The following is a 26,902-nucleotide window of genomic DNA, read 5'->3' as shown; positions in this document are numbered from 1 at the left end:
GAGGTAATTTTGACTACTAGTAGGTGGAAAACTCTACTTATAGCTAGTCTTTCGCCACACTTACGATCTGTTCTCAATTCAGATTATCTATTATCAGTCTGTTTACTGGTGTCTGTTGTTGCATGTCAGCCAACATTCTAAAGATTTAATCCCAGTAAAACTGAAGTTCTTTTAACTTTTTTGAAAATCCACATAAATTATTTCATCTGGTCAGCAGCTTTGGGTGCCTCCATCCTGCTTCATAATCACGTGTCTAGAACCTCTGGATTTGCATTTTATCATATTTAGGTCTGCATTCTCATTTGTCAATGGGGATTAGGATTTGTTTTTATTTGAATATTCACGACAAAATCTGTAGATCCCTATGGTCATTGGAACTCATCCAAAATGAAGCTACACGTCTTCTGTGTGTGCTCAGAAAGTATGATTCCATTTTCCTTAAAAAGCTGCATTGGCTTTCTGTACAGAAACCGACTGTTTTTAAAGCAGTGACTTTTATTAATACATTCATTTTCTTAAATAAACCGGACTTGCTAGCCGTAAAATGTACCTGGTACAACTAGTCAGACCAGTGCACTGTGAATAAGTTTCTCCTGCTAGTCCTGGGAGTAACACCAACTTCATTTGGTGTTCGATCTTTTGCTGTAGCTTCGACCTAGTCTATGACTTGCTTTGTATGGTGGAGGACTATTATAGAAGTGTCCCGCCAGTCCAACACCTCATACAGATCATTATCTGCCTCAGGAAACAGAACTGGTGCAACCAGCACCAATCCTACTGGCCCATCCTCAATCCCAACTTCAACTCTACCATCAAAGGCACCAGTTAGACTACTTCAGCAAAGGGACAAGCATAGCTGGGCAGCGAAAGAGAAAGGTCAGTTGTTCAACTACGTAAGCACAGAATCATCTGAGATGGTGGACTGATTTGTCCAAACAATGGACAAAACCATGCTACTGCATGTATATTTGCTGCCTGACAAAGTAGCTTATTTCCACCCCATAGTGACAGTTTAATATATAACTTTAAAGAGATGTGAAAAAAGTCTGTAAAGCCTAATCCAAACAATGACACATATGGCAGGAAGGCGTAAGGATAACACCAGCATCAGCCTCCTCACATTCCGTGGTCGCAGTGCTGGTTAAGAAATATAAAGTGCCAGACAGTATGCCAGCCTTTCTAACAGGGCATCCAGATGCAGACTGTCAAAATGCAAGCTATACAACATTGTTCTCACAACCCTTCTCCCTGTACACTCCAACCTGACAGGGAAGGTCATATAATGAACAGATTTGGTAACAGGATTTCTTCTCTAGTGTCCACTTTCATTAAAGTAAGTAATTTTATGATCATTATTGGCTGCTTGGACCAACAAATGTTGGCAGACCTGTCATGTTGATTAACATAGCCAGAACTGAGTTCTGCTAGATGGCCGGAGTCGCTACATTGAAGATCCAGAATAGAATCATAGAAATGCCATTCTGTGGGTTTAACCCACTTGGCTGGCATGTAACCTAGGCTCTACATTCCAAGACTTACGCAGGTGCAGTTGGATCTTTGATAATTCTACAGTAGTAATAGCACACACTCTTTTGGTTTATGGGAGGCAGAGGTTAACCTTCTTACCAAGAAGGTTTTAAACCTCTGCTTTACCAACAACCACAACCTCCGGTTCCCTATTAGACAATCAATCTACCTGTCACCCTATTAGTCAGCCACACCACCTCACTCTAAAGGACCGCCCAAAAAGCAAGGTGGTAACCAGTCCAAGCCTTAGGGCTCTTTGCGCTGTCATTGACTGGCCCCACCAACCCTGTCTCCACACCCATTCTCTCTCGGTCTGATGTTGTCAGGATTTCTACTTTCTCTTTGCAGTGGGCCATGTTCTCTTCCAGGGGATACTCATCAATAGTCATAAGCACTGAATTATCTCTGCCCTTAAGCGGGAACCCGGAACACATAGCCTAATACATCTATATGTGTAAAATATATAAAAAGAGTACATAGTACTAAAAAATTATACACATATACATGTATAAACTAATACTATACAGCCCAAAAGTATATCCAATAGGCTAATAAAGCCATAATTGCATGCCTTTCTGTAGTATGAAAATAATTCCTAACATATAATGCAAGAAAAGGACATGAGCATTAGTTGCATTCCACAGAAAAACACCTTTTATTTTCATCAAAGAAACAGGTAATGGAAGGCAATTAGCCTAAACAGGCTGCATAAGGAAATAACATCCCTGTACAGAAAAGGAGACTAGCACCTCACCTTTAAGGCCTCAGAGAATCTGAACACTTTGCCTTTAAGGCCTCCAGGAGAACCCTGCTCCCATCATGCCCCACAGGTGACAGTTAGGTGAGTTGTTTTTTCTGGCTCTTTCTGTGAGGAACCTGGAACTTAAGCTCAACTGCTTTTGACTGTTTTCAGTCAGAATTTAGTTATTTCCTACTTTTTGTTATATTTCTGATTGTTGGTGGTATTTTTCAATCTTTTCTTACTAATTGGTTGCTGGTTTTAGTCAGAAATGCCACCTTTATTCTACAAGTGTCCTTCCTGTGGGAAGATGATGTCCAAAACCGATCCCCATGCGGTGTGTGTGGTGTGTTTGCCTTCTTCTCATGACACAGAGACATGTTACACTGCCTTCAACTTTCCAGAAGGACTTTGAAGGAAAGAGAGAAGATTTGTCTTCTTGGTCTTATGGAGAGAGGGAAACATCATGAAAAGGGCCCATGAAGTCAACTTTCATCTGGAAGGCCCTCCTCTCCCAAAAAACGTTGAAGATCTGCTTCTCCTGATGGTAGGAGTAAGAAAAAGCATCATGAAGTGCCGTCGACGTCGAGACTGGTTGAAAAAGTAAGGTCGAAGTCTAGATCGCCGTCAGCGCTGTCGACGTCAAGGTCAGTAGAAACAGTGAAATCGTTGTCGAAGACATCACCTTTAAGAAGTAATTCGACGTCGAAAACGTTGGGAAGACCAGATCGGCGTCAAAGAGTTTATCGACGTCGAGACATGTGGTGTCGATCGCAGTAAAATCGACGTCAAAGGTGAGAAGTAGATCGATGTCGAGGGTGAGGAGTAGAACGACGTTGAGACCTGAAAAGCGCAGGAGGTCAAGATCATGATCGCCGTCGAGACATAAGTTGACATCGAGACATGCTTCGGGCTCAAGGCATGAGAAGTCTCGATCGACATCGAAGAGGCTAACGACATCTAGGAAGTAGACGTCGAGATCTCCCCCACCTGCTTCAAGGTCGGCGTCGAGGCACTCCAGATCAACCTCTCGGACCCGTCACAGGTCTTGGTCGAGGTCAGAGCCGACGTCTAGGTCACCGACTGACCAGCAACGGTCGACGTCGAAGGTACCAACGTCAAGGGCATCGTCCTGTAGATCTCCATCTGTCAGAGCCTCTCCTCTTCAGTCGTCGTTGATGGTGGCGCATTCTGGTTCGACGTCGAGGCGTTAGACGTTGGGGGACAAGCAATTGGTTCATGTGGAAGAAGTGAATAGACCACTGTCTAGATCTCCCTGATCAATAAGGAGTTCTTCATCTTCAATGGGGATAGAGATTATTAAGGTTACGCCGGAGGGCTCTCCGGTGCGCAAGTCACCTCCTGCCAACAGGTCTCATAGATGGCTGGAAAGCATTCGTCATTGGAAGATGCAACCCAGAACTGATGAAAGGACTCTTGCCTTGGAATGCGCACGGCTTCCTGCCAGTAGGTCTCCGCGACGTTTCAGATCTCCTCTGATGCAACGTTTACGCTCAAGAGATCGCACCAGATCACATTGGTCTCCTACACCAAGGAGAAGGCAGAGGTCTCCTGCAACGACCATGTCAATGAGGTCATCCTACAGAGACTATTCTCCTATGATTTCTTCAACGCCACCTTCTAGGGTATCGCCTGTTGATGATCTGGGGACTTTCAGTGAGGTGTTATGTCAGGGGGCCAACAAGTTTAACATAACTGTCTGTGCCTCAAGTTACTTCTTCGGTTATATTTGAGACCTTACATCATAGGTTTTCGGCAAGACCTCTTCTGCCTTTAGTACCAGGGTTGCTAGAACCGGCAATGAAGACTTTTTTTAACACCTGCCACAGTGGGCTCTGGGCCCTCGATGATTGCAAAGAAATATAAGGCTCCAGATCAGGATCCTTTATTCCTCCGTACTCACCCACCACCGGATTTTCTCATAGTTGCCGCTACCAGGAAGGCACATTCTGCTATGTCCATTTCATCTGCTCCACCTGAAAAGGATAGCAAGAACATGGACTCCTTGGGACAGAGAATGTGTAATACGGCGGGGTCCGTAATGAGAGTGGCAAGTGCAGCTGCTCTACTGGGACGCTATGAGTGACTGTTATGGGATTCCTTGACAAGATTTGTTGAGAAATTACCTAAGGAAGGTCAAAAAGATTTCTTGGAAATTGTACAAGAAGGTTTGGTTGCCAACCAGATTATTAGTACGGCGTCCGACTCTGCTGATTTAGCAGCTCATGGTTATGCCCATGGAATCTGTTCCAGAAGATCAGCCTGGCTCTGCTTCACAGGCCTCAAGCCTGATGCTCAGAGGAAAATTGTTAATTTGCCTTTTAATGGATCAACGTTGTTTGGGTCGCATGCTGACGATGAAATGGCTAAAATGAAAAACTAACTAGATACCCTTAAGGCTGTTGGCCTAGAGAAAAAGAAAGAGCTTCGTCGTCGCTTTCGTCCCTACGACAAGCGGTCTTTTCAGCAGCGTGGGCAAACATCGAACTGGTCCTCACAAAACCAAGGCCAATCGCACCAAAGGTCGCAGTTTCAACAATACAGACCTGGACGGAGCAGAGGCGGTAACAGACAGCAGTCTGCAGGTTCAAAACAGCCACAGAAACCATGAGACGGACCTTCCTCCAAAGCCGTTGTCCACTCCGGTATGGGGAAGCATTGCATTATATCTGGACCAGTGGAGGCGTTTAACAAAGGACAGGTGGGTCATCGACATCGTTCAGAACGGATATCTACTCAAATTCAAGAAACCTCCTCCTTCCATAGTTCCAAAAGGTGTTGTTCATCAAAACCACAGTTTGCTGCAAAAGGAAGTGAACACCTTGTTAAACAAAAAAGCGATAGAGAGAGTTCCAACTCCACAAAGAAATCAAGGGTTTTACTCTCGTTTCTTCCTTGTTCAAAAGAAAGGTCCCACTGCAGAGTACATACCTATACTGGATTTGAGATTGTGGAACAGATTAATTCAAAGGGAGAAATTTCGGATGTTGGCACTTCATCAAATCTCTCCCCAACTTCACCAAGGGGATTGGATGTGTTCCATCGATCTAAAGGACGCATACTTTCATGTTCCAATTTCAAAGAGACATCGCAAGTTTCTAAGGTTTCGAGTCTCTGTTCAATATTACCAATATGCAGTTCTTCCATTCGGGCTGAAGTCAGCTCCCCAAACTTTTTCCAAATGTGTTGCGGTGGTAGCCTCCTTCCTTCGGAAGCAGAGGATTTTCATATACCCTTACTTGAACGACTGGCTCCTGAAAAACTCGTCCCCATCTCTGCTACCGGATCATCTCTCAAGATGTCTTCAACTGCTACACAAGCTGGGACTTCAGGTCAACTTCAAAAAGTTTGTACTAAACCCAACTCAAAGAATTCACTATCTGGACTCCTTCCTAGACACAGAAAAAACAAACGTGTGTCCTTCGGAGGAGAGATGGTTATCAATTCGAACAAAATGCCAGACTCTTCTGCATACAAGTTCCCCGACAGTTTGTTGAGTGTCATCTCTACTGGGGTCAATGGCGTTCTGCATCTTTATAGTACTAAATGCAAGATTGCACATGCATCCGCTGGACCAATGGATGCAAATATCGGGGTGCTGGGAGGATCAGATAATCCTTCATCAGGCAGCCAAGGATTCCATCCGATGTTGGATGAAGAGGTCGCATCTAATGAAAGGAGTACCTTTTCATCAGGATCTTCCAACACAGACTCTGATCACAGTCGCCTCTCTCCAGGGTTGGGGTGCTCATATGGGCCCTTTGCAAGTACAAGGTCCTTGGTCCGACTCCGAGAGGGGTTACCACATCAATCTGCCGGAGCTAAGGGCAGTGCATCTGGCCCTCAAGTCCCTGTTTCCGTCGTTAAAGTTTCGATCTCTTCAAATTCAGACAGACAATACAACAACAATGTATTATTTAAACAAACAGAGATGTACTCGGTCAAGGACTCTCTCCATGGAGGCTCAGACCATATGTAACTGGTTGCTGGCAAGGGACTTGTCAATTATAGCTGTTCATCTGCCGGGCTCTCTCAATTCTCAGGCAGATTTCCTCAGCAGAGACTTCGTCGAAGCTCACGACTGGGTTCTCAACGACGAAGTTTTTCAGGCATGGGGAACTCCAGACATCGACCTGTTTGCAGTCGCGGGAAACGCAAAATGCCCCGTCTTCGCATCCAGGTTTCCCCAGTAAGGGTCTCAAGGGAATGCCCTTTTGATAGAATGGTGTCAGAACTTACGGTACGATTTTCCACCAATCCCATTAATACCAGCAGTGATCAACAAGATGTACAGGGCCAATTCCAGGATGATTCTCATAGCCCCGGAGTGGCCTCGCCAATGGTGTTTTCCAGACCTCCTTCAGTTATCGGAAGTGCCACACAGGAGGTTGCCATGTCGCCTGGATCTTCTATCAAGCAGGCGGGGAGAGTTTTCCACCCAAACTTGTCCTTCCTTCGGTTGGCAGCATGGCTCCTGAGGTCATCCAATATGGTCACTTACAATTGAATTCTGACTGTATGGATATTGTAAAGGAGGCGAAGCATCCTTCCACGAGGAAGTCGTATGTTTTCAAGTGGAAACGCTTCTCCCTATGGTGTGTGGACAATGGACATGATCCCATCCAAGATCAAGAGCAGGTGATTTTACCTTATTTGCTGCATTTGGCAAAGTCTGGCCTTCATTTTAACTCTATTAAAGTTCATCTGGCAGCAATCACTGCCTATAGAAAGTCACCTAGCCAGACTTTAGCTTGCTGGTGGTGAAAAAATTTCTGGAAGGCTTAAAAAAAGGTGTATCTTCCAGTCAGATCTCCCTCTCCTCCTTGGGAGCTGAACATTGTGTTAACTAAGTTAATGGGGGCTCCTTTCGAACCAATCCACAAAGCTTCCTTACAGCATTTAACTTGGAAAGTTGCGTTCCTGGTAACCATAACATCTGTTCGCACTCCAGGCTCTTTGTGTAAGGAACTTTTCACTGTATTTCATGTTAACAGGGTAGTTCTCAGAACACATCCTGGTTTTCTGCCCAAAGTGGTTTCGGACTTTCACATGAATCAAACTATAACTTTACAAACTTTCTTTCCGAATCCTGCAAATCCTCCAGAAAGATCTCTCCATTTTTTTAGATCTAAAAAGGGTTCTCAAGTTTTATTTGGATAGAACAAAGGCATTGAGGAAGTCAGACAGTTTATTTGTTAACTATGTCCTATTAACACTGGGTCTGCAACTTCCAAAAGATCCATATCTAGATGGATCGTTTCTTGTATTTTCCTGGCCTGTATTGTCCTGTCAGGGAGGCCAAAGGCTCATTCTACGAGGGAAAAAGCTTCTACTACAGCTCTCCTAAAGAATGTTCCCATGGCGGAAATTTGTTCAGCAGCTACATGGCTTTCAGTTCATACTTTTACTCGCCATTACTGTATTGATTCAGACAAACAAGCAGATGCTCAGGTTGGGCAAGCCTCATTGAGAAACGTGTTTGCTAATACTAGCTAAGATGTATGTGTCAAAGTGTATTTCTATTTTCTGCTCGTCCGCTTGGAAGTGGGTATGAGCTTGCTACTCTATTCAGTGCTTATGACTATTGATGAGTATCCCCTGGAAGAGAAGGATTAGTTACTTACCTGTAATCCTGGTTCTCTTCCAGGGGTATACTCATCAAAGTCCTGGTTCTCTTCCAGGGGTATACTCATCCCCCCCCCCCACCCCCCCCCCCAGGCGAGCAGTAGCATTGTTTTGATATGTTATTATTGCATTGTGTATGCAGGTTCCTACAGGTTGTCTTATACCTTACAAAAGAACTGACATAACTGTCACCTGTGGGGCATGATGGGAGCAGGGTTCTCCTGGAGGCCTTAAAGGCTAAGTGTTCAGATTCTCTGGGGCCTTAAAGGTGAAGTGACAGTTTCCTTTATGAACAGGGATGTTATTTGCTTATGCAGCCTGTTTAGGCTAATTGCCTTCCACTACCTGTTTTCTTTGATGAAAATAAAAGGTGTTTTTCTGTGAAATGCAACTAATGCTCATGTCCATTTCTTGCATTATGTTATGAGTTATTTTCATACTACAGAAAGGCATGTCATTATGGCTTTATTAGCCTATTGAATATGTTTTTGGGCTGCATAGTATTAGTTTATACATGTATATGTGTATAATTTTTTAGTACTATGTACTTTTTTAAATATATTTTACACATATATATGTATCAGGCTATGTGTTCCGGGTTCCCGCTTATGGGCGGAGATAATTCAGTGCTTATGACTTTGATGAGTATACCCTTGGAAGAGGACTAGGATTACAGGTATGTAACTAATCCATCATCACCACCAGGTGATTGCTGAATTGGAACCCCTTTGGTCACATGCTCGAGTTTGTTCAGAGACCACCTCATGTTTCATAACGGAGAATGATACATCAACACCTGCAGGAGTTACACACAGAGATTCTGGCCACATTTTAAAAAGTGGGCCCAGAAGCCTATCCTAAATCCCAGCTAATGACAGATTTCTAAATCAGGTTATTCCAAGTGAGGAGCACGAGGTTGAGGAACAAGAGGGCTTGGAGAATGGCACCCCATTCTGGAAATGCAGCAGCTCAAAATGTTTCAGAATGGTCAGTCTACAAGAGGTGTTGCAGTTTCTTCATGATAGGGGAGTACATGATGTTGGATTTGCAGAACATGTATTTTCAAATCTCCATACACCCCAAGTATTGCAGTTACCTAATATTTTAAGTGGCTGGACGTCAAAACCAGTTCAAATATTTTCCTTTCTGGTTTAAATCAATGCTCAAACTTAACAAAATGCATGGTCTAAGTGGCTGCTTTCCTTAGACAAGAAGAAAATCAAATGTTTCCCTTCCTTAATGACTTACTGGTTAATAAACAGAAAACTAATTCAATGCAACAAATCCGCTGCGCTTTTGAAGGCGCAGACGGCTTTGGCATGTCATTCCCCCGTTGCGGCACGTGCATATGAAATCCTCAGACTTTTGGCCCCGGTTGGGTTGTTTGTAATTACCGTCCAAGGCTACTAGTTTCCAGATGTGGTTACATTGTTTCCCTTCCTTTCCGCGACTTGGTTTCATTGAGACCTGTCCCTCATTGGATACTTGTGCTACAAACTTGCTTCACACATTCAGATTGGTTGGTGCACAGTGGGTGAATACTCCTTCCCTTCTCCCACCCTGCTTTCTGGTTTTATTATGGACACAATTCTGCAACCGGACCCTAGCTGTGTTTGCGCTCAATATAATTCAAGACCTCAAGGTTCCCGATGCAGAGTTGTTATGTGCAATATAGGCTCTCCTTTAATTAGGTCTTTCCACTCAATACTGGAGTTCTCCCCACGTCCTTTCTTCTGTGCCATTGAGTAATATTCTCCGGTATCATTCTGTAATGTCCTTATGAAGAGCCTGGTATGTTTATACGATCGAAACGTCGTTGACTCTTGCATACTGACCCTGTCTACAATATTTGATATAGCGTGGATATGCTGCTTTGTATTTGTGGCTAAAAGGATTTTCTAATTTGGTCACACATAAATTGACTGAGTTTGTCAACATGATTTTTTTGTACTGTGTTTTCTGTTTCTACCCACCATTTTTGTCTTATTTGTTAAATAAATTTGATCTTATTTGCTTTCATGGACATCGTGTCTGGTTCTAACTTTTTCTCATCAACAAATGTAAGATTGTTGGTCATAGGGAACCTTGTTCCTTTGAACCATTACGTACCCCTGGTATCTATATATCCTCAGGTTTCCCTTGTATTTTTGTATAGCAAAGCCACAGAAGCCTTTTTAGGCCTTTTCTGAAAACTCTGCTTCTCTCACTTTGCACAAATAGAACTTCAATCCTACCAAATACATCCAGTATCTGATAAAGACTTCTATCAGTAGATTCCTTAGCTTAGAATTATTCCCAAACATCAGCCTGGATCCAGAAATCTTTCTTGAGTAAAACCCCTGCGCACTGGTAGTTGTCATTTGGTTCCGTGTGGTGTTGCCCACGCAGGAATGGACGTGCAGCATGCCTATTTAGGTGCCATTCCAGCGCGCGGATCAGGTTTTTTTTTCTCCACGCCACTCAGTGCATATCCGGAAAAGAGCTACCCTCAGTCACTTTTTGAGTCACCTATTTACAACCTTTTTTGTAGAAGATTTTTGAGACATTGTCTCCTGGTGTGGCAGGGATGTCCATGAAAAGGCTGGTTTTAAGCCCTATGGCACCTGTCACTGTCCATGTCCGTGATGGACCCACACCTCCTCTGCCTCTTGTGCCTCGAACGCACCAAGACCTAGGTTGATTGTCGCGTCATGCACCCCAAGGCCTTATGGGAGTGGCCCCTCAAGTTCCTTGCTCCTCGACATGTAACGCCACAATGGTCTCGATCCAGGTCGAGAGAAACTTCCTGTGATTGGTCGCAGAGCCACTCCAAGCACTCGTTGCCTCACTCAAAGTCATTCAGGCATTCAGGTAAGTCCCACAAACATAAAAAGGACACTAAGTCAAAGAGGACTTCAACTTCGCCCCATCTATCAAAATCATCCGAAGTGATGAGGGAACATCGACATCCAAGGCCTTGCTCAACGGTTAAGCCTCGGCCATGGTCATCTCCAGGCTTCCCAGAGGTTCTTGGAGCCAGAGCTCCCACCTCCCAACACCTTGAGTTTTATGAGACCATGCACCTCATATTTGGGTGGCCTGACCACGCTGGCACGCTCCCAGGCCTTGTGGCTTTGGGAAGGAGCCCTTCTGGTTTTCCGCCAGCGGGTTTGCCCCCGAATCCTTGGATCCATGTATGTATCTGGATAGATGCCAGTCAAGCCACCTCGACCTTTACCAGCACCATTTCCTTTACCAACATCGTTGGCACCACCGGCGCCACCTCCATACTCATCCCTGACTCTGACACAGAGCTGAATGGGTGGCATCGGAAGCTGAGTCTGGGGTCGACTCGACTAGAGGTATTACTTCCAGGCCGGAGCCTGAGCCCTATTCCTGTGGACGAGGACTTGGTGATGATTAGGAGGGGACACTGCACTCCTATGAATACTAGCCCATAGATGTCACCAAAAGACACCTGTTAAGATTAAGCAGATGCCAGTGGACTGGACATCTCCCCAGATACTGGCTTGGTTTCTTCGCCTACCATGACTATAGAGGAAGGAGCTTCATTTGCTATTGGGGGGAGGAGGGTGCCGAGGTCCTGGACCTTCAGCTGCCCTCCATGGCTGTCAAGACAGACGTCTCGGGGCCTGGTCCAAGCCCCGCGCCGGGGCTCCTGTGAATAGAACTGATGCCCACCACCATAGCGCCCGGGTTGACCCCACTTCCTCACCAAGCTCTCCACCCGGGGGGGCTTGGTGGTCCAAGCCTCCACTTGAAGAATACATCCTGGCACATTCCTTTTCACTCCACCGGCAGGGAATCCAAGAAGCTGGATACCTGGGAAAAGAAGATATTTACTCCCGCCAGTCTGGCACTGTGGTCGGTGAACACTGTGTGCCCTTTGGGCCGTTATTCCCATTCGCTTTGGGATCTGTTGCGCAGGCGCTGCCTATGTTCTCGGAGGAGGCTCAAGCCATACTCTCCCAAGCTATTGCTGACAGAAGGAATGCAGTTAACTTCACCATATGCTGTGGGCTGTATATGACTAACTCACTAGGCAGATCGGTTTTATCATTGCTGCCCATCACCTGCACCACTGGAGGTCGATTAGCATCCGACCGCAGGGTTTTCCAGATTGTCCTAAGGTCTTCTCCATCCCCTTCATAACTATCACCCACTTGCGACAGGCTGACAGAGGACCACATCACTTTGCTCTGCCAGCACATGGCTGATACATCAGAGTATTTACCTGGTTGTTCCACACCTGGCTCTCTAAATGCTAGAGCATTCAAACTCAGCTGAATATGCCTAACTGATCACAAATTACGTCTCTAACCTGAGGTGGTGCAAGGGCTCTTTCTGCAGTGGGGAGAACCTTGATTATGTCTGCAGTTCTGCGCACTAGAGTTTCCAAGGCAGCTCAGATGGGCTTTTCATTTCTAGGCGAGCTTTGTCCTCCTGTACCCCTTTCCACCCATACCGTTCCTGCTTGAGCTCTCAAGAAAATCCAGAACGACCAGGCCCAAGTTGTTCTTGTGTCTCAGAGTCTGGCATCCCAATCTGTTGAGCATGTCAATTGGTCCTCCTATCAGGCCGTCCCTTCTGGTGGTTCTCCTGTTGCAGTATCAGGGGAGGGAGTTGACAGCTTTGGATCTTTCACCCAAAGTCTGTAATAAAATGTTGGCATTTCAGCATTCCTCCACAAAGGCGGTATACACCTGTCTGTGGAGCACATTTGTAGAATGGTTTTCAGGGAAATAGCTTAACCCTTTATCTACACCTCTTTCCCAATTTCTTTTGATTATCCTTGCCCTTCCGCAGCAGGGTTCTGCATTGGGCATGTTAAAGGTTTACTTATCTACCATCTCTGCCTTCCTACTGCTGCAAGATCAGCCTTCCTTGTTCAAGTTCCCTATTGTAAATAGGTTCCTTAAAGATCTGCAGCACATGTTTCCTCCAGCTTCTTTCATTATGCCTCAATGGGTCCTTACCTTGGTTCTTACCTTTCTAATGTTTTCTCTGTTCGAGCTGCTTCATGCCTACCCTCTTAGACTCCACACCATTAAGACGGCCTTTCTGGTGATAATAACATTTACCCAGAGGATCGGTAAACTGCAGGTGCTGTCATCTCAGACTCCATACTTTTCTTTCTTTCTAGACACACTGGTCCTCCGGACCTGAACATCCTTACCTAAGGTAGTCACCCTGTTCCACGTAGGGCATTCTATCACTTTACCTACCTTCTAAGGAGGAGACACTCCACCGACTGGACCCAAAAAGAGTTCTGTCATTCAACCTTGTAGTTCTCGTCATTCTACGTTGCCCACACACAACCGTTACCGGCAGAAGACCAACTCTTCATGATATTTCAGAGCCAAGAAAGGAAAGGGCATGCGTAAAAGAACTATCCTCCAATGTATTGTACTCTGCATTAAGATCTGCTACATATTGGACAAGAAGCAACCCCCACAGGGTTTGCGTGCTCATTCCACAAGAGTAAAGGCAGCCACCACTGCTTTTGCGTGCAGAGTTTCAGTCCTGGACATCAGCCAGGCCGCAATATGTGCCTCCCTGCACACGTTTAAGAAGCATTACTGCCTGGATAGTCAGGTTTATTGGGACAGGTACTTTGCTTATTTGGTCCTGCTCGACTTTCTGGTCTAAATAGTGTTAGCAGACCCTCCTCTTGGGAGATATTGCTTGGGTGTCTATTCTAAGGTAAGGAATCAGCGGCTAGAAGTCTCTACCAGATGAACAAGTTACTTACCTTCAATAAAGCCTTATCTGGAATAGACTCTATCTAGCTTCAAATTCCTAACCGACCAACCTGCCATAATCCTAAAATAACAAATCTGTGGCTAGATAGTGTCTACCAGATAAGGAGTTACCGAAGGGAAGTAACTTGTTCTTCTGTGCACTGTCAAGAACGCCATTTTGGGCAAGCTTCCTCATTGGAAGAGAGGATTCTTAAACTGCGAGCACTTGCATGCAAGTTCTAAAACTACTGACCATATTGTTGTGAACGTATCTAGGACCCTAATTAAATATTCCCGATTTAAGCCCTTATGTGGTTATAACCAATCATATCCTTATAAAGGCATAAGAATCATATCCATATTTAGTCATAGCCAATTCAGTCCAAGTACGGCAAGGCTACTTCCTTAGACTCCTAGAAAGTACAACGAGTTCTTTCAACAAACCAAACCTCCAGCAACCTGGGAATTCCCCATGCTTTTGTTTTGATTTGTCCTAGAACTCCTGCGAGTCCGAAAGAACGGCCAGTTCTTAGTGACATCTTTTATTGACGTCTTATGTCCAACCTTACGTCAAACACAGCACCTTCCAGGTATAAATATACCAGCGTTTGCCTCAAGCAACACACAGTGGTTTGGAGCAGAGCGGCTATCTACTTATCCGAAGCCCAGCTGGTGCGAGTGCCGAAGGAAGCCGTCCCTCCCATTTGACGCACTGAGAAAGACGTTGTCTTTTTCTCCTGCTAAGAAAATCCAGCTCTAGTGTTTCCAGTCACCCTTGCGGGTGACTGGGAGATCGAGTACTGAGAGGGAGATACAAGACCTCCTTCATTCTAAAACCAAGGTACGGAGCCGATTAGATCCTTAGAGAATTCTTGAGTCAGTGTATGTAGTTGTATATATTTTATACCTTTTAAGTATCATATGGCTCAGAAACCATATCAATGCTTTTACAGTATTATTTCATAATACTCCTTTTACTGTACGCACTGTGGAGTGGTGTGGCTCACTGGTTAGAGGCAGACCCGGAAGCAGAGGTCGACCCGGGACCAGGGTTTGATTCCCGACGCGGCAGGGTCTTGGGCCATGGTCAGCAGACTCGATAATTCTCACCTCGGTGCCTACTCCAACCATGGGTCCGACTCAGCAACTCTGGGCAATAGCTTGATTAATCTCTACTAACGGCCCCATCAGCGCCGGGGATGCTTGTCTTCACCTTGGAGATGCCCAGGAGGGACCATCTCACAGGGAAAGCCAGGATGGGTTCCCCAGCGGTATACAGCGCTGGGACGCCCTTTTGCTGGGGCAGCTGTGCGCTTTACAAGTATACGACATTTAACATTTAACATTTACTTTATGACAAGTATTGCAATTGTAGCAATTCACTTCTCTTGCATGAGAAAGAAGACTGCTCAATAAATAACACCTTTTATTGAAAACGCCCGTCTCTCTATTTCTCTGCACTCTGGTGAAACTAAGTATGCACAATTGACTGAGTGAAATAGCTATCTATTCTCTTCCAGGGGATACTCATTAATAGTCATAAGCACTGAATTATCTCCGCCCATGAGCGGGGACCCGGAACACATAAACAATATACATATATATGTGTAAATATAACCAAAAGTACAAAGTACTAAGTAATTATACACATATACATGTATAATAACCAACATATGCAGCCTAACCTTAACACATAGGCTAATCAAACCAAACCTTACACGTTCTGAAGCATGAAAATATGCTGTATATAAGTGCAATAAACAGGCATGAGCCTAAAATGCATTTCATAGCCATGAAAAAACCTTTTATTTTCATCAAAGAACCTGTAGTAAACAGTTATTAGCCTAAAAGGGCTGCATATGAAAAAATGTCTGTGTACAGAAAATCAGACTGGCACCCTGCCTTTAAGGCCCCAGAGAATCTGCACACTTTGCCTTTAAGGCTTCCAGGAGAACTCTGTTCCCATCATGCCCCACAGGTGACAGTTAGGTCAGTTCTTTTTTCCGGCTTGTTCTGTGAGGAACCTGGAACTTGAGCTCTGCTCTTTTGAAGTATTTTCTGTCAGAAATTGGTTTTTCTTGCCTTTTCTTGACAAAATATATCTTTGGTGGTGGGTTGTTACCCTTTCCTGACTAAGCTGTTGGTGTTTTTTAGTCAGAATGCCACCTTTATTTTACAAATGTCCTTCCTGTGGGAAGAAGATGTCGAAAACTGACCCACACTCTGTTTGTGTGGTGTGTCTTCCAGCTTCTCATAAGGTGGAAGAATGTTATCACTGCCTCAATCTTTCAAATAGAACTTTAAAGGAAAGAGAGAAAATCAGGTTGCTGGGCCTTCTGGAGAGAGAAAACCGTGGTGAGAAGAGTTCTAAAGGCCTATTATCATCTGCCAGGCCTTCTTCTCAGCCCAAACGTCGAAGATCAGCGTCTCCTGAAGGTAGAACTAAGAAGCATCGACTTCAGGGAGCGTCACCGTCAAAAAAGGTGGGCTCGACGTCGAGAAGATCACCGTCGACGTCGAAGAGAGCTCCATCGACGTCGAGGACATCGCCGGTGAGGCAGTCGCCGTCGAAATCCTTGTCGACGTCGAGGCAATTGGTGTCGATTGCAGTGAGGACGACGTCGGGAGTGCAACGCTCGACGTCGAAGGATCGTATGAGGTCGACGTCGAGGGACAGGAGATGTCCGACGTCGAAGGATCGTGTGTCGACGTCGAAGGAAAAAGGTTCGCCGTCGAAGGAAAAGGGTTCGACGTCGAAGGATAAATCAACGTCGAAGGATAAAGGGTCGACGTCGAGGAAGAGTCATCGGTCGACGTCGAGAGGGAGACATACGTCGTCGAGGAAAAGATCGACGTCGAGAGAGATGACGTCGAGGGATTCGACGTCGAGACCTAAAAAGAGAAGGTCAAGGTCTCCATCGCGACGTAAGTCGACGTCGAAGCATGCTTCGGGCTCGAAGCATGGAGTGTCTAGGTCTCCCCCACCTGTGCATAGGTCGGAGTCGAGACTATCAAGACCAGCCTCTCGGACCTCAATTAGGTCTTTGTCGAGGTCAGAAATAAGTCCCGAACCTGGAGTGGAAGGTTCCCCGCATGATCGACAAGACAACGGATCTGCAGCGGGGCAAGGGATAGTGCACCAGGACTCTTCTGTGGTGGCTCATTCGGGCTCGTCCTCAGGGCAGGTGCCAGATGACAGACAGTTGGTGCCCAGACAGCGGACCCCGTCTGGTTCATTGGTCTCTGAACACAGTGCAGCGTCGAGAGCTTCGAAGTCCTCCGCAGAGCTGAATATTGTGCAGGTGTCACCTGAAGCTTCACCTGAGCATACAGAGCGGCCTATTAACTTGTCACCGAGGTGGTTGGAAAGTTTAAGGCACTGGAAGATGCGTCCGATAATGGGGGAGAGAACTCCAGTCCCTCGGACGGAACTGCATAGAAGATCACGCTCAAGATCCTTAGTGAGAGAGAAATCTCGTTCAAGGGAGCGTAGGAGGCAACGATCGGCAACTCCTCAAAGAAGACGTAGAACTCCTACTCCATCTTCTACATCATCTTCGTCCTCGTCAAGATCTTCGTATAGGGACTATTCTCCGACTATATCTTCTACTCCTCCTTCCAGGGTGTCTCCAGTAGACGATCTAGGCACATTTAATGATGTGTTATGTCGTGGAGCGAGTAAATTCAGCATCAAAATGGCAGTTCCCCAGATAGCAACCTCAGTCATCTTTGAAACCTTACATCACAAGACGACTGGCAGGCCTCTCCTACCGTTAGTGCCCGGATTGATTGAACCAGCAATGAGGACATTTCTAACTCCGGCCACGGTGGGCTCAGGTCCTTCTAGGATTGCGAAAAAATACAAGGCTCCAGAGGAAGACCCAATGTTTTTGCGGTCTGACCCACCACCAGACTCCCTGATTGTAGCGGCAGTCAGAAAGGCGCATTCTGCAGCATCTACCTCTTCTGCTCCACCTGAAAAGGACAGTAAGAGTATGGATTCCCTGGGGCGAAGAATGTGCAATACCTCAGGATCGGTCATGCGAGTGGCCAGTGCGTCTGCTCTATTGGGCCGCTATGACCGTCTGCTCTGGGACTCAGTGGCTCGTTTTGCAGAAAAACTCCCTAAAGAGGATCAGAAGGACTTCCTGGAAATAGTGGAGGAAGGTGGTTTGGTGGCTAACCAGAGCATTAGCGCGGCGGCTGATGCTGCGGACTTGTCGGCTCATGGCTATGCACACGGTGTTTGCGCAAGACGTACAGCCTGGCTTCGCCTTACGGGACTGAAGCCGGAGGCACAGAGGAAAATGGTCAATTTACCTTTTAATGGATCAACTCTGTTTGGATCCCATGCAGATGACGAGATGTCTAAGATGAAGGTGGAGTTGGACACCCTTAAGGCTGTAGGCCTTGAGAAGAAAAAAGAATTTAAACGTCGGGGTACTTTTCGTCCCTATGATAAGAGATCTTTTCAGCAAAGGAGTCAACAAACGAATTGGTCTTCGCAAAATCAAGGCCAAAATCAACAAAGATCGCAATTCCAGCAGAGGCGGCCTGGGCGAGGCAGAGGCAATGGAAATAGGCAGCAGTCATCAGCTGCCAAGCAGCCTCAGAAACAATGAACGGATGCTTCCTCTACAACCGTGTCCCACTCCGGTTGGAGGAAGTATTGTGCGTTATCTGGACGAGTGGAAACAGATCACGAAGGACAGATGGGTGTTGGATGTCGTTCAGAACGGGTACCTTTTGAGGTTCAAGAAGGCACCCAGTGGCATGCGCCCTCTAAAGATGGTGCAGTGGAATATAAAGCGCTTGCAACAGGAGGCGAGTGTTCTCCTGAAGAAGAAGGCCATAGAACCAGTCCCTTTCCAGCAGAGAGGTCAAGGCCTGTACTCTCGATTCTTTCTTGTGCAGAAAAAAGGTCCAGTCACAGAGTTCAGACCCATTCTGGATTTGAGGCGACTGAACAAATTCATTCGGAAGGAGAGATTCCGAATGCTGGCTCTTCACCAGATCTTCCCTCAATTACACCAAGGGGATTGGATGTGCTCCATCGATCTAAAGGACGCGTATTTTCATATTCAGGTATCCAGAAAACATCGCAAATTTCTCAGGTTTCAAGTGGCGGCTCGTCATTATCAGTACGCAGTGCTCCCTTTTGGCCTGAGATCAGCCCCCAGAACATTTTCAAAATGTATGGCTGTAGTGGCGGCTTGTCTTCGGAAGAGTCGGATATTCATATATCCGTACTTAGACGACTGGCTTCTGAAGAGTTCATCCCCATCGCTTCTAGAAGAACATCTTTCGATTTGTCTTCAGCTCATGTACAAATTGGGTCTGCAAGTCAACTACAAGAAGTCGATAATGAATCCCACCCAGAAAATCCACTACCTGGGTGCTCAGCTGGATACAGAAGTAGAAAACGTGTGTCCTTCGGAGGAGAGGTGGTCATCCATCAGAGCGAAGTGTCTGCTTCTCCTTCAAACTGCACGTCCGACAGTTCGGCAAGTGTCCTCTCTCCTGGGCTCAATGGCATCGTGCATTTTCATCGTGCCAAACGCACATTTGCAGATGCGTCCTCTACAACAGTGTCTGGAAGATCAATGGCAACAGAGGACGGGATGCTGGGAGGACCGGATTTATCTCCAACAGTCTGCAAAAGATTCCATCCGGTGGTGGATGAAGAAGGTACACGTGATGAAGGGAGTCCCTTTTCATCAGGGTCCACCAAAGCAGACTCTGATAACAGATGCTTCTCTCCAAGGCTGGGGAGCGCATATGGGCCCTCTGCAGGTACAAGGGCAATGGTCAGACTTCGAGAAAGGATATCACATCAATCTTCTCGAGCTCAGAGCGGTCCATCTTGCTCTCAAGTCCCTGGCGCCATCGCTACAGACTCGGTCCCTCCTGGTACAAACGGACAATACAACTACAATGTATTACTTAAACAAACAGGGGGGTACCAGATCCAGGACTCTTTCCATAGAAGCCCAGACCATCTGGCATTGGTTACTGGCGCGAGACCTGTCCATAACAGCAATTCACCTGCCGGGGAGTCTCAACACACAGGCGGACGACCTCAGCAGAGACTTCGTCGAAGCGCACGACTGGGTTCTCAACGAAGACGTCGCGCACAGCATTTTCCAGGATTGGGGAACACCAGACATAGATCTGTTCGCAGACGCGGCAAACGCAAAATGCCCCGTCTTCGCGTCCAGGTTCTACCAGAAAGGGTCCCAAGGGAATGCCCTTTTGATAGATTGGTATCAAAATTTGCTGTACGCCTTCCCACCGACACCGTTGATACCAGCAGTGATCAATCGGCTGTACAAGACTCACTCCAGAATGATACTGATTTGCCCAGAGTGGCCACGCCAGTGGTGGTTCCCAGATCTCCTCCAGTTGTCAATAACACCGCACAGGAGATTGCCGTGTCGCCCGGATCTTCTGTCCAAGCAGAAGGGGCAAGTGTTTCATCCCAATCTGCCCTCCCTGCGCTTGGCAGCATGGCTCCTGAAGTCATCCAGTACGGGCACTTACAGCTGAATCCGGAGTGTATGAACATCCTTAAGGAAGCAAAGCGGCCTTCTACGAGACAATCCTACGGATTTAAGTGGAAACGCTTTTACCTTTGGTGTCAGAGTAAGGGTCTGGACCCTATTCATGGTCAAGAGCAGGTGGTCTTGCCTTATCTTCTTTACCTTGCTGAATCTGGTTAGCAGTTTAATTCCATCAAAGTCCATCTTGCTGCAATAACTGCTTATAGAAAATCGCCAACACAGATATCTTTCTTTCGAATGCCTGTGGTGAAGGATTTTCTAGAGGGATTAAGAAAGGTTTATCCTCCAGTCAGGTCTCCGTCTCCACCTTGGGAGCTTAATGTGGTATTGACTAAATTAATGGGTCCCCCATTTGAGCCGATACATAAAGCTTCTTTGCAACACCTGACGTGGAAAGTAGCGTTCCTGGTGGCCATCACTTCTGCTCGTAGAGTGAGCGAAATCCAGGCTTTGTGTTGCAATGAACCATACACAGTTTTTCATGGAAACAGAGTGGTGCTCAGGACTCATCCTGCTTTCCTACCTAAGGTGGTGTCGGATTTTCATATTAACCAATCCATAACATTGCCTACTTTCTTTCTGAACCCTTCAAGTCCGGCAGAACGGACTTTGCATTCATTAGATCTAAAAAGGGTTTTGAAATTTTACTTAGATAAGACTAAGTCTTCGAGACAGACGGACCGTCTGTTTGTGAACTATGGTCCTACAAATACTGGTTTGGCAGCGTCCAAGAGATCCATTTCTAGGTGGATAGTGTCATGCATCTTACTGGCTTATCAGCTAGCCCACAAGTCTTTACCAGGTAGACCTAGGGCTCATTCTACGAGGGGAAAAGCTTCTACCACAGCTCTCCTTAGAAATGTGGCTATGTCAGAGATATGTAAAGCAGCTACTTGGCGTTCAGTGCATACGTTTACACGCCATTACTGTTTAGATTCTGATGCTCAGACTGATGCACAAGTGGGACAAGCATCACTCAGAAATTTGTTTGCTAATACTAGTTAAACACTGTGATTTTAAAGTATGGCTATGCTTTTATCTGTTCGCCCGCTTCTGTGGGTATGAGCTTGCTACTCTATTCAGTGCTTATGACTATTAATGAGTATCCCCTGGAAGAGAAGGATTATTTACTTACCTGTAATCCTAGTTCTCTTCCAGGGGTATACTCATTAAAGTCATAAGCACCCTCCCGCCTCCCCGGGCGAGCAGTAGCATTAAGGTTTAAAGTTTTCAATATGTTTAAGTGCAGATTCCTGCTAAAGTTTACTGTACCGTACAAAAGAACTGACCTAACTGTCACCTGTGGGGCATGATGGGAACAGAGTTCTCCTGGAAGCCTTAAAGGCAAAGTGTGCAGATTCTCTGGGGCCTTAAAGGCAGGGTGCCAGTCTGATTTTCTGTACACAGACATTTTTTCATATGCAGCCCTTTTAGGCTAATAACTGTTTACTACAGGTTCTTTGATGAAAATAAAAGGTTTTTTCATGGCTATGAAATGCATTTTAGGCTCATGCCTGTTTATTGCACTTATATACAGCATATTTTCATGCTTCAGAACGTGTAAGGTTTGGTTTGATTAGCCTATGTGTTAAGGTTAGGCTGCATATGTTGGTTATTATACATGTATATGTGTATAATTACTTAGTACTTTGTACTTTTGGTTATATTTACACATATATATGTATATTGTTTATGTGTTCCGGGTCCCCGCTCATGGGCGGAGATAATTCAGTGCTTATGACTTTAATGAGTATACCCCTGGAAGAGAACTAGGATTACAGGTAAGTAACTAATCCTTGTTTTCACACAACTCCCGAGATATACTCCTTATTCTGGGGTAGCAAAGTTGTCATGTTTATGCGTTTGTCAGAAGCTAATCCCTTCTTGTCTAATCAGGGAAGTTCACTCCTCCCTGTTCATTCAAGAAAGTTTGTCGTGACCTCTGAGCTAGATGGCAAACCTAATTAAGCCTAACATATTCAATAGAGACCTAGTCGACCTCAGTCCTACGTCTAAACTATTGTTTGTTATTCCAATGCGCAGAGCCTATTGGGAAAATAGGAACTACACTACAATATTGGTTCATCTTTTCAAATTACTGATAGGAATGAGTCCTTCATGTATTTCTCTCATACCACTTCGTGGTTGCAGCTGCATAATCTTCAGGAAGAGTTGGACTTCTCAATGGCACCAATCTTCTAGGTCCTCAGAGGATAAGATCCTAGTTATTAGCAGGATTGAGCATGCCTGGTTGTGAGGGGAGTTGAGAGCTAACGTGGCAATAGATTTCCATTTTCAGTCACCACCACCTTATTACATGATAAAATTGGACTCCTGCTTGGAAGGCTCGGATTCTCCCTTTCAGAATTTGGAGGAAAGAGATCTTTACACGCATTAAGAGAAAGTGCTCCAGATTATTGTTCTGGAATTAAGATCAGCTTTCAGGTGTACGCTGTTCATCTTCAGCCTGTCAAATATTCATATCCTAATGAGAACTGACAACACCAGTAGCACCTTTTTTTATAATCAGGAAAGGATGATGTTGCACTCTTTCGTAGGGCCTCAAAGGCTTAGGAGTTGGGTGATCAAGAATGGCATTTCGTGCCCTCTTTTGCGGTATCTTACCTCTGTTAAAAATACCAAAAGAAAAGTTTTTAAAAAAGCATGGCATTTTCATTACACCAGAACACGTTCCAGGAATCACCAAAACATGGGCAGATACCCGCAGAAGAACACTGTATATGGCCCATGAATGGCAGCTAAGTCAGGAAATAGTGGTTGGGATCATATGCAAATGGGGTTATCAGATGTTGGATTTCTTTGGCACTTTTGTCAGTAGTAAATACATATTATTGTCCAGTAGGCAGTTGCATCAGGGAATGGTGTGGAAAGTGTACAAGACATTCCCTAATGCCTTTCAACCTCTTTCCCTCATTCTGAGAGTGATGAGGACGATCAAGAGGGTGTCCTGACACTTGATTCTCATAGCTCCATAGTGGACTCCTGGGTATTGTTTCATAGACCTTCTACAGCTATTGGAGGTGCCCTGCAACCTCCTGCTAGAAGTATACACCTACTGTACAGAAAAAGATGTCGGGTTCTCCATCAGCATATGGCATCACTAAGCTTACCGGCATGCTCCTGAAAACCTGGAAAATGCTTAATTAGAACAAGCCAGTAGTCTTCTAAGCCTTTTTTCTTCCATCAAATTAATGCAGGGGAAAGCGCACTCAACGAAGACATTCCCAGATTCCCAAAAGCGGTACAGTTTGTATCCTTTCTGCACCCGAAGAAATGTCTCCAACCTGGGTATCGTAAGATGGATATTAGCAGCCTTCATTTTTTGCGAATATAACACTAGCAACTGCAACTCTGCATGCCATACACCTTCCAGCTGACATTTGCAGAGCGCAACACAGAAGATGTGACATACATTTAAAAAGCATTGTTGTTAAAACAGAAGTTTTTTAGAGAGTCAGCTGTTGGAAAAGTCCTCTGCGGCATCTGTTCCAGTAAGGTTAGCCTCTTTAAGCCTTTCATACAATTAAAATTAACTATATTTGTTTGAAACTATTCACGGTGGTCATTGAAGGACATCACAAAGCTGAGAGGTTAAAGCCCAAGGTGGCAATAAAGCACCATATTATACATTACCCTTTGTTTTTCTTGAGATTACATGTCTATTTTGAGGTAGTTAGCTTGGAAATGTGTGTTTAACAGAACAACGTTTATTGAAAACATGAGGTACAGTACTGGACTGTACTGTTGGTTGCCCTCTATAAAATGTAGGGAACAATACTTGCATACTTAATTATGTAGTTAAGAAATTGAAATTTTAGAAAAAAATACCCTAAACACATTTTATCTGTAGAAAGATTGTTGAAACTGTACACGTCAAGGTGCAGCGAACATTGGGCATTGACTGGATTTAGAATGATTGGGTTCAACATTTCATGATAAATTGTTGATAAAACATTGAAAAATTGTCAAGGTAAGTGGAATTATGCAATTCTGTTGTGACAATTACTGCAGAACTATGAATTTACAGCAATTGCAGCATAATGGGATGCATGATTCAGAGATAAGTCTGTTTTGTTGGCAACTAGGTCAGAACTGATGTCACCAGTACCAAGGTGGCTTATATAGCCTGCTATGAAATCTGAGTCTTGGCAGATTACAGCTCAGCATCAAGCACTGCTACCTTGCCCCAGGTGTTGGCTAAGCAGCTGAAAATGTCTAGTGGAGCCCATTTGAGGGTTTTGCAAGTAATATTAGGGGGGCTGATTCATCCATCAGAAATAGCATTACCAAAGGTGAATAACTTTGGAGCAGATTGCCAAATATGTTATTGCAAGTTTTATACATGGTTAGAAATCGGAACACTTTGCCTTCTCCTACATTAACTATTTTAAAGCTAGGATAAATTTTCGTCATCACAAAATGTAAAGTTAACATTTTCACTTCTGCAATAATCTCTCACTGTTAGGTGCTGCCTTTGAGTAAGAACAGCCAGATGATCACCTTCACCTTTGAAAATGGTTGTGTTGCTACTCTCAGGACAAGCGGTACTGAACCAAAGATAAAATATTACGCAGAAATGTGTGGCTCACCCACACAAAGGTGAGTGCCCAAGCATTCAAAGCTTTGTTTCTCTGGTGTGTTGTGTTGCTCTTATCAGATGACTAAATCCGAAATTTGAGTTTCGATAGGCAGGAAAATCACCAGAGGCATCTATGCGCGGAGTTGCTCATCTCCGTATGAAAGCGCCCTCTGTTTCATGCACCTTTTTAAGGGGCTGCCAAGGATCGGATAACAATAAGGGGTTAATCTCCAATTCCCTGCTATACATGTGCATACCATTTAATGCTATAAAATGGATGAGTGCCCTTGGAGGGACCTGTTCTATTGAACCCTGATTCAATCCAAATGAATGCAGTACCCCTATATTGATAGGAACTGTATACATGCAAATGCAAACAGTGAAAATTGAGTCGTGACAAACAGAGGGTATGCAAATTGCAATACATAATCTAAATCCCTAGTTCAAGTGTATCTGATGGTCTTTGTTAAATTTAGTGTTGTAATTGACTGCTTGGCAACAAGCTAGAGATCCCTCTTTGATGAAGAAAATAAATAGCCTAGAATCGATTCTGCTGCCTTTGGATATGTAGTGATCCTTTCGCTCTGCAGGAAGAGCTTTTGACATTGGTAAACAAAATGTCTAATTCATCTCCATCTATTTCCAAGAAAATGATGGTATAATTCATCCGGGCACAGCCTTTGTGGGTTCCTTGTAACTGTGGTGATATATGAAGCTGAACTTTTGACAATTTCACAATGGATTTATGACTTCTCCAGCGGCTGTCTGCGACAGAGATACCTCTAGCCTTTACGAGTAGCCCATAGATTCACTAAGGGCTTCTGCACCATAGCAGTCAATGCTTACCAAAAGCCATTGACATTAGAGATTATAATTACCCCGGTTAGCTAGAGAGGTTCAGTTTAAGCATTGGTGCTCCTAGTCGTCAGGCAAAAATGTTGATAGAGTACCCACACATTAGTATATAAGTACAAAGATGCAACTAGTAGGGGTCCCCCTACTCCAATTCCTATACAGCTCTAGAAACCTCAATGCACTGCCCCCGCGAGTAGAACTGTAATTCAGCTCTGGCGGTACAAAGTGAGACAGATGGGATGGCGTAGGACCTTGACTCGGGCAACCCCTTGCTGGCAAGGCACATAACTACGCACTGTGACTTCTCTGCAGGGTTTTCGTCATTCCAATAGCTGCAAAAAGAATTCCACCTACATAAGACACAATATCAGAAAGAAACAGGTTAGTGTTAGATTCCTTACCGTAGAATATCCCCAGGCGTCAGACTGGATCCGGAAAGTTTTCGTCAGCAGTACCCTTGCGCGTCGGTAGGCGTTGTCGGCCTCGTGTTCGCCGGGGTGACGTCGTTGGAGTACTTAGACGCCGCCTCGCGCACTGACGTCGGTTCTTCTTTCTCCGCGCCAGCAAGCGCAGATCCGGGAAGAGCGTTACCCTAGTCACTTTTTAACTAACTTTTTTGGTCTATTTTGGCTATTCTTTTCGAGTCGATATCGACTCCTGGTGCCGGTAGGGATTCCTGGATTGAAGCCGTGCGACGCCTGTCACCGCCTGATGTCAGTGACCGACCCCCACCGCCGGTGTCTCTACTGCCTTGGGGCCGACCACGATGACAAGTCGTGCCCCGACTGCTGGGCTTTGACCTCAAAAGATAGGCGGGAGCGGTCCCGCAAGCTCCTCAAGATCCGGCAGGCGGCTCCGTGCCACTCGAGGTCCCGGTCGAGGAGGAAGTTGAGGGACCGGTCGCGGAGCCGCAGCCATCGACGCTCGTGGAGCCTTCAGCACTCGTCGGGCTCGAAGTCCTCCGCTAAGTCGAGGAAAAAGAAGTCGAAGAGACGTCATTGCTCTTCTGACTCCCCTCGCCGGTCGTGCCACTCGGCTCGGTGTGAGACACGGGCGTCTCATCCCGTCCCATACCCTCCGGTCCCTGGACTGCAGACGCCGTCGGAGGAGATACAGGACTTCCTCATGGCCATGAGGACTCACTTCCCTCCGTCAAGGCCTGTCGGCGTGCTTTCGGGCTCCACAGCCCCGACACCGAGTCCTAGTGGGCTGGCGGCTTCGGGCCTGGCGCTGT

The 26,902-nt window shown here is 45.5% G+C and overlaps 1 protein-coding gene across 1 annotated transcript in view; it reads left to right on the top strand.

Moving 5' to 3' along the window:
* Positions 1–26,902, top strand: part of PGM2L1 (phosphoglucomutase 2 like 1) — a 680,235-nt gene that overhangs the window by 629,006 nt on the left and 24,327 nt on the right. The window contains exon 13 of the mRNA XM_086933811.1: positions 24,700–24,833. Coding sequence (XP_086789937.1) covers positions 24,700–24,833 — 134 coding nt within the window. The remainder of the gene's footprint in view (positions 1–24,699; positions 24,834–26,902) is intronic.

This window comes from Lissotriton vulgaris, chromosome 8 (genome assembly GCF_964263255.1).
Source record: "Lissotriton vulgaris chromosome 8, aLisVul1.2, whole genome shotgun sequence".
In the NCBI taxonomy this organism is placed as follows: Eukaryota; Metazoa; Chordata; class Amphibia; order Caudata; family Salamandridae; genus Lissotriton; species Lissotriton vulgaris.
The sequence above is the reverse complement of the archived record's forward strand: the minus strand, read 5'-3'. Positions and strand labels throughout refer to the sequence as shown.